Source organism: Brassica oleracea, chromosome C7 (assembly GCF_000695525.1).
Source record: "Brassica oleracea var. oleracea cultivar TO1000 chromosome C7, BOL, whole genome shotgun sequence".
Classification (NCBI taxonomy): Eukaryota; Viridiplantae; Streptophyta; class Magnoliopsida; order Brassicales; family Brassicaceae; genus Brassica; species Brassica oleracea.
In genome coordinates, this window is record NC_027754.1 from 12,640,183 (window position 1) to 12,648,201 (window position 8,019).

Genomic DNA, 8,019 nt, shown 5'->3' on the forward strand with positions numbered 1-8,019 from the left:
CACAAACAATCATCACCTTAGTTTTGTCCTCATTATTTTGTTTGTAGTAAACCTCTTTTTTTTCTTTGACTAACTACGTGGATTTTGTACATTCAAGAACCTAAAATAATAGGGGGATGTAAGTTTTGGATGGTTATTTACTTATTTAGCTTAGGCTTTGAACAGTTAATGATAATAAGAAATCAGGATAAGTTTTCGTTTCAGCCGTTTGTTCATAGACGCATGAAGTTTTGAGATTTCTCAGTAGAATAAGATTTGTATCTTGCAGACCAACTATTTAACGGATGGTTGGCTAGATTTTGGTTATGAAATAAAGTAAAAAAAATCCGTGAAACATAAACTAAATAATATTTATATTTTTTTGTGATAAAGATTATATATATATATATATATATATATATATATATATATATATATCATTAAGATTTAGATTAATTGATTTAGATATATATATATATATATATATTTATCGCAAAACTTAACGTAAGATATCCACCTCTTTTTTGGGCTCCCGTTTTCTCTCTTTTTGTTAGGATCCCTCACCTAAGAGAAGTAAAGCTGCTGATTGGGTTTTTTCCTCTTTTGCTTTGAAAACACACAAAATCTTATTCTTTTGGTTGAGAATTTACCAAATCTACCAAATCTTTAAGTTATTCTCAATTTTTCAAGGGATTTCGGTGAGCCGCCTTTTGGTTTATACAAAACACGAAGAACATTGTTCCACAAAACATATTGTTCTGGCGGATATGGGGAATATTGACCGTGCTTTTGAGTCCATGTCACTGGAAGAAGAAGAAGTGGCTTTTAACTTGCCTGGCCTACCTCAGTTCAGTGCAAAGGAAATGAACAAGTTGAGTATTATGGGACGTACGCTATACCCTGAGAAGCAAAATATTGCTGATCCCATTAGGGATATGCCAAGGAAGTGGCAAGTTGCTGGGAGGGTGCAAGGAGTTGCCCCATCTAAGACCACTTTTCAGTTCATCTTTAAGTATGAGCATGACATGGAAGAGGTGTTAAGGAAGAGTGTTTGGACGTTTAATGACTGGAGTATTGTCATTGATCGGTGGAAGGAGAAGCCAGATGAGGACTATCTAAAGTACTTACTGGTTTGGGTTAGGATTCGTAATATCCCTGTAAATCACTACACTGTCGAAGCTATCGCAGCGCTAGGGGATCTTATTGGTAGAGTCGACGTGGTGGCTTGTGATCCCGACATGCCGCAAACTAACGACTATGTTCGAGTTAGGGTTTTATTTGATGTATCAAGACCGGTGAGACGATCTAAAGTGGTAAACCTACCAAAAGGTGGTGGCTCAGCCACGATCTGGTACAACTTCGAGCGGATACAGAAACGATGCCATCATTGCCAGCGGTTAACTCATGAAAAGGATAAGTGCCCTATTCTCATTAAGGAGCGTAGAACGGAAGCGCATGTCCGAAGGGATCTAATCATACAGGAAAAACAGAAGTCGGAGGATGTAAAACAGACTTATGTTGTTACCATTGAGAAAGATGACCCGCTATATGGAGTTTTAAACGAGGAGCAAGTTGGTGTGGACAAAGCAACGGGGCGGAGAATAATTAATGCAGAGGTCCTCCAACAGATGCGAGAATATATTTTAGCGACTGAGGGAGGGGAAAAACTAGTCAGACAGGAACGGGTGAGGAAATCTGTTACAGATTTGGATAATGATCCTATGGCTCAAAAGAAGTTCTTGAGATTGGAAGCTCCCCCGATAATCACTAATGAGGTCGATAAAGGGAAAGGCCTTGTTTATGGCTATTCAAAAAAGACAGCTCCACTCCAGAAGGAGGATGAAGGAATACGGGGCTTGAGTTCGAGTGCGGACATTGGAAGCGCTGCTTCAATGAGGTTACCTCTGGGATGCGAGGAGGAGCGTGGATCACATCAAGAGGGGACCGGGACAAACCTTTTCGTTGATTGTTCTACGGGTTTTAGCATTGGTTCTTCCATTTCTAGATCTTCCGGGACACCAAAGGTTAAAAAGGCTGGTAGGAACAGACCACCGAAACGGTTTCGTAGACAACAACTGAGGTTAGACTTACTGCAGCCTGGAAAGGGGGAAGATGCCTCGCAGGGAGAAAGTGTAGTCTCGAAAAGAAAGGCAAGAGAGATGGCGGGGAATTTTTCAAAAATCGCAAGGCGTAACAATCAAGAGGTGGTCCCGAATGGGGGACTGCCAGATCAGTAATGAGTATACTGAGCTGGAATTGTCGAGGCTTGGGACGGTCTCAAGACTTGACGATTCTCCATCTCAAGGAGATACGTAAAAAATATTTCCCGGAGATAGTTTTTCTAATGGAAACGAAGCAGGGGAAGGATAGGATGGTGGATGTGAAGATAGAGTTGGGGTATGAAAGAGTCTTTACGGTAGAGCCAGAAGGTCTGAGTGGAGGTTTAGCTTTGTTGTGGTCAGGTGAAGCTGGATGTTCGCTATGCTGATAAAAACCTCATTGACGTTGAGATTACTTTTGCGGGTGTGAATTTTTTCATGTCATTTGTATATGGAGAACCGGGTTACCATGGAAAAGAGAAAATTTGGGAAAGATTAATGAGAATTGGTGCTCACAGAAGAGCATGCTGGGGCTGGGTTGGAGACTTCAATGAGATCCTTCACAATGGGGAGAAAATAGGAGGCCCGAGTAGAAGTGAGAAATCTTTCGAGGATTTCAGAGAATATGTAAGAGCTTGTGAAAGGGCGGAGCTTAGTGGTTTTGAAGATAGTTTCACGTGGTCAGGGGTAAGAGGTAAGAAATATATCCAATGCAAACTGGATCGATGTTTCGGAAACAAGGAATGGAAACGATCTTTTGCGAAAGCAACTCAAGTCTTTCTGGAAAGACTGGGGTCTGATCATAAACCCGTTCTCGTGCGTTTGTTGGGACATCAGTCAGGACCTCGAGGCTCCTTTAGGTTCGACAAGCGGATGGTTGGTAAGCAGAAAGTTCGTGATCACATTATGGAGGTGTGGAACGCACAAGGTGGAGGTGGCCAACGATCTCTAGTGGATCGGTTTGGGAGTGTACGTCGCTGCTTGGGAAAGTGGAAGCGAGAAAATGGCCTCAACTCTAAGGAAAGATTGTGCGTGGTTAGATTGGACCTGGAGAATGAATATGCAGCAGGGGATCTTGACTGGGGAAAAATAAACTTTTTGAAATCGGAAATAGCGAAAGCTTACCGAGAGGAAGAAGAGTATTGGAGCCAAAAGAGCAGAGATAAATGACTAGTGGTAGGAGATAATAATACTAGCTTCTTTCATGCATCGGTGAAAGATTCTAGACAAAGGAACCAACTATCTAAGCTGATCAATGACGTGGGCCAGGAGGCTACAAATGCTGAAACTATGGGTCATATAGCGGTGGAATATTTCACGTCCCTTTTCTCGTCGGGTGAAGATGGGGACCTTGAGGAAATCTTTATTGACTTCCTTGCCAAGGTAACGACAGACATGAATGCAAGACTGCTAAAGGAAGTGTCAGACGCAGAAATTCGAGATGTTGTTTTCGGTATCAAAGCATCGAGTGCTCCGGGTAATGATGGGCTCAATGGTCTTTTCTTCCAGAAGTACTGGGACATTATTGGTCCTGAGGTATCAAAGGAGATAAAAGGCTTCTTCACCACAGGGTCATTCCCGCGTGAATGGAATAAAACGCAGCTCTGCCTTATACCGAAGGTGATTAGTCCAGTGAGAATGGTGGATTTGAGGCCGATTAGCTTATGCAAGGTTGTGTATAAAATCATATCCAGAGTCTTGGTGGCAAGGGTGAAACCACTGCTGGGGGGAATTGTCTCTACTACTCAATCGGCTTTCGTCCCTGAAAGGTTAATCTCGGACAATATTATCATAGCTCATGAGGTGGTAAATGGTCTGCGCACTCATAGGACCATAGCCAGTGAGTACATTGCGATTAAAACAAATATGTCTAAAGCATATGATCGGATTGAATGGAGATATCTGGAGAGGTTATTGATGGCTATGGGGTTTGAAAGGAAGTTTGTGGACTGGATAATGTTTTGCGTTACTTCAGTCACTTATTCGGTCTTGATAAATGGAGAGGAAAAAGGAAGCATCATACCTCAGCGGGGGTTGAGACAGGGTGATCCCTTATCACCCTTTCTCTTTGATCTGTGCACTGAAGGGCTCTCTCACCTCCTGAACCGGGCCGAGTACAATGGGGCCATTGAAGGAATTAGTTTTTCTGGTGAGGCGCCGTCGATACATCATCTGTTTTTCCCTGATGATTCTCTCCTTATGGTTAAAGCGAATGTCTCGCAATGTACTGAGATACGACGGATCCTGCAGCTGTATGAGGTCAACTCTGGTCAGATGATCAGTTTAGCAAAATCAGCGATAACCTTTGGAAGGAACATTGAGGTATCTCGGAAAAACTTAATCAAAGGAATCTTGGGTATCGAGGCTGAAGGGGGGACTGGTAAATACTTAGGCCTTCTGGAGTGTTTCAGCGGATCTAAAGTGGAGATGCTACGGTATATTAAGGAGAAGATGAACTCGCGATTCCATGGATGGTATGGGCGCTTTATGTCAGCAGGAGGCAAAGACGTGTTGTTAAAGACAGTGACTATGGCAATGCCGGTCTTCGCCATGTCTGTCTTTAAACTACCTAAGACCACATGTAAAAACCTAACTAGTGTGATGTCCAACTTTTGGTGGAATGCACAAGATGGGAAGTCGAAGATCCATTGGATTGCCTAGGACAAATTGTGTCTGGGTAAGGATCTAGGAGGGATGGGGTTTAGAGACATTGAAAAGTTCAACCAAGCTTTGCTTGCGAAGCAAGGTTGGCGGCTTATGATGGATCCTGACTCTTTGTGCGCTAGGTTTTTGCGGAGTCGATACTATCCCAATGGGAGTTTCTTGGAGGCGTCTCTGGGGGCTCGGCCTTCGTATGCATGGAGGAGTATAATCTTTGGAAGGCAGCTGCTGGAGAAGGGTCTTAGAAGAACCATTGGCTCTGGAGATGAGACCTCGGTGTGGATGGACAAATGGCTTTTTGGTGAGGTTCCAATGGCTCCTCTACGTAAGCCTGTTCTGTTTGAAGTCGACCTAAAAGTGTGTGATCTTATAAATCCGCAAACTAAGGCTTGGGACAGGGGGAAACTGGAAGAGAATTTTTTTTCCTCCTCACCTGGAGCATATATTAAAACAGAAACCCATCCCAGGAGAAAAGGATGGTTATGAATGGGTTCACACACACTGGTGAGGTTACACTGTGAAGTCTGGGTATTGGTTAGCCTCTCGCTTAGATGACTCAGATGTGAGGAAGGGAAGCAGTGCTCAACCATCAATTAACGGTTTAATCCAAAGAGTATGGAAGGTGGAAACAGTACCGAAGATTAAGATCTTCATGTGGAAATCCTTATCAAATGCGTTATCAGTAAATGACGGTCTGTTAGCAAGGGGCCTGAAGATCGACCCTAGATGTCAACGGTGTGGTATGGACGGTGAGTCTATCAACCATGTACTCTTTACTTGCCATGCGGCTAGAAGGGTGTGGGCTGAATCCAACTTCCCTTTCCCTCGCCGGATTTTTGAAAACAGAACTTTGTTCGAAAATTTCTACTATCTACTTTTCCCGACGAATGGTTCAAGAGTCCCTGATGAAGTAGCTCGTTTGTTCCCGTGGTTGCTCTGGCTCCTATGAAAGAATAGGAACTCTTTATTTTCGATGGTAAAGAATTCTCCGCTCAGGATACGGTAGCAAAAGCAAAGGAGGATTCTAGTCATTGGTTTGAAGTTCAGAAATGTGTGAGGGAGGATATGGCGAAAGATGCACAAGAAGAACGAGCTCAGAGCAAGTGGCAGGCGCCAACAGATGGTACTTTAAAATGTAATGTGGGGGTACAATGGTTTAAACAGAAACGGATTCTCGAAGCTGCTTGGGTTGTGAGGAATCATCGGGGTGATACTCTTATCCATAGTAGAAGGGCTTTTATTAATGTAGGATCCTTTGTGGAGGCTAAGTTCTATGTCTGGTTATGGGAGATTGAATCAATGCATAGCCATCATATTGGAAGTGTGCTCTTTGAAATGGAGGTTGGAGATTTATAGGGGGCTGTCACTAAACCGAGAGCATGGCCAGCCTTTAGATATGAAGGAGTTGAACTGCGGAAGGCTTTGGATTTAATTCAAGAATGGGATGTGCAGGTCGTTAATTCTAAAGTAAACAGATGTGCTCATGCTATTGCAAGAAGTGTAACGAGAGAGAAGAAATACCAATCCTACGTAGCACAGGGTAGTCCCCGATGGCTGAAGGAAATGTTTGAGGAGGATCAACAAGGTGTTTGATCGTTTTGTAGAAGAAGCTGGTGGAACAATGCTTTGGATGATTTTGGTGCGTTCGGGTGGAGCTGTATGCTCGTTTTCCCTTTTGGTTTTGTTTCTGGTTTTGTTCCTATTTTTGTGTTGGACTTGTGCGATTTTGGCTTTCCTTTTGGAACTAGTAATAAATCTTACTCAGAGTTAAAAAAAAAAACTATACTAGTTCTAAGTTTTGTGTATATTTTACAACTAGGTGATTTTCTCGTGCTCATGCACGGACATAAATATTTATAAAATAAATATACTATACTAATTGATTGATATTTACTTTTAGTTTTAAATTAATTTATGATTTGTATGTATAATTTATATTAATAATATTATATTACTTTAATTATACATTTGATTTTAGATATTTTATATCTAATCGGTTTTGTTATTTTTACAATCGATTCAGTTATCATTTGGACATATTGGATTTCATCTATTTCTTTGAATTCAACTATAATATTATTTTTTCCGGATATATTAATTTTTTGATTAATTTTCTTATTTGTATCTAGGTTGCTTGTTGTCTTAGATACGTAAGTATATTTTAGTAAAATTATGTAAAACTTAAGATATATTAATTATGCTTAAAATGAAATAAAAAATTAAACTAAAGTGTCTTTTCCAAATTGCATAAATTAATATAATTATAATATTATAAAGTCTTATCCATATATATAAATTTTACAAAAGAAATAAATTGTAATATTCAGTTAATATTTTATTTATCATTTGTTAATATGTTTTAAGTCATCCTTTAATTTAAATTTATAAAATAAATAAAAATTTATTATATAATTATATATTCTTATAAAAAAAATTTATTATATAATTATATATTCTTATAAAATAAATAAATTATATATTCATATTTTAGTTAAATCTATGATTTTAGATATAAGTTGGATTAGGAGAGTCACTCATGTTGTAGTTATTTGATCAAAAGATGTTTATTGTTGAAATTTATTTTTAGTTTTTTTAATATCTCTTAAAATATGCAGTAAAAATGTGATTGTTTTTGAGAAATTATATTATATAAGTAAATAAAAATTTATATTTTTTTTGTTGTAATTGTAAGATATTATAGTCAACTAAATATATGAAAAATAAAAGAAAACATTTCAAAATACTAATTATAAATTACGTTTTTGTTATAAATCATATTGTGGATGTCCATAACCGGCCCGGTTCATAACCGGCCCAATGCTAGAGAGAGAGAGAGTCGACCGTGAGGAGAGAGAGAGAGAGAATCGTCATCTTGCCTTTTCCTTATTAGATTTTGATTTGTACTCTTTACATATTTATATTTTCTTTCTCTAGTCTTTCCTTTATTCTATGACGGTGAAATTCTCTATATATAAAGGGCTCCTTATGTTTATGAATAAGAGAAAAACATACAGATTATATTCTCTAGTTTCACAACACGCTATCAGCACGATAGAATCTAAATCCCTAAGCTAAAACAAACCGCCTAAACCCTAACCCTAATCGGCGAACATCCTTACCGGCGAACCATCGTAATCCCGATCGCGAAACCTTACATCCCGATCCTTGTTTGCAATCTGTTCCTGATCAACTTCAGCTCAAGGTGTTCCTGATCCTAGCTCAGACGATCTCGGCTTGTTCAACCTCAGCTCGCAAACAAGACGATCTCAGACAGCTCGCG

General features: G+C 39.7%; 2 protein-coding genes across 2 annotated transcripts; both read left to right on the forward strand.

Annotated features, from left to right (window-relative positions):
- The first annotated feature begins 746 nt into the window (after nucleotides 1-746).
- Nucleotides 747-2,216, forward strand: LOC106302608. Its single transcript, XM_013739075.1, has one exon. It carries the CDS (start codon nucleotides 747-749, stop codon nucleotides 2,214-2,216), a length of 1,470 nt encoding a protein of 489 aa, XP_013594529.1.
- Nucleotides 2,217-4,772: 2,556 nt separating this feature from the next.
- Nucleotides 4,773-6,332, forward strand: LOC106302609. The gene is made up of 5 exons (XM_013739076.1): nucleotides 4,773-5,064; nucleotides 5,279-5,656; nucleotides 5,722-5,862; nucleotides 5,989-6,080; nucleotides 6,192-6,332. Exons 1-5 carry the CDS (start codon nucleotides 4,773-4,775, stop codon nucleotides 6,330-6,332), a joined length of 1,044 nt encoding a protein of 347 aa, XP_013594530.1.
- Nucleotides 6,333-8,019: the final 1,687 nt, after the last annotated feature.

Bases quoted from the DNA above. Each gene is read 5' to 3' on its own strand.
- LOC106302608 (XM_013739075.1), top strand. From the start codon at position 747: ATGGGGAATATTGACCGTGCTTTTGAGTCCATGTCACTGGAAGAAGAA.
- LOC106302609 (XM_013739076.1), top strand. From the start codon at position 4,773: ATGGGGTTTAGAGACATTGAAAAGTTCAACCAAGCTTTGCTTGCGAAG. The intron at 5,065-5,278 runs GTAAGCCTGTTC...GGTATTGGTTAG, and splicing joins GGTTCCAATGGCTCCTCTAC to CCTCTCGCTTAGATGACTCA. The intron at 5,657-5,721 runs GTTTGTTCCCGT...TCGATGGTAAAG, and splicing joins AGTCCCTGATGAAGTAGCTC to AATTCTCCGCTCAGGATACG.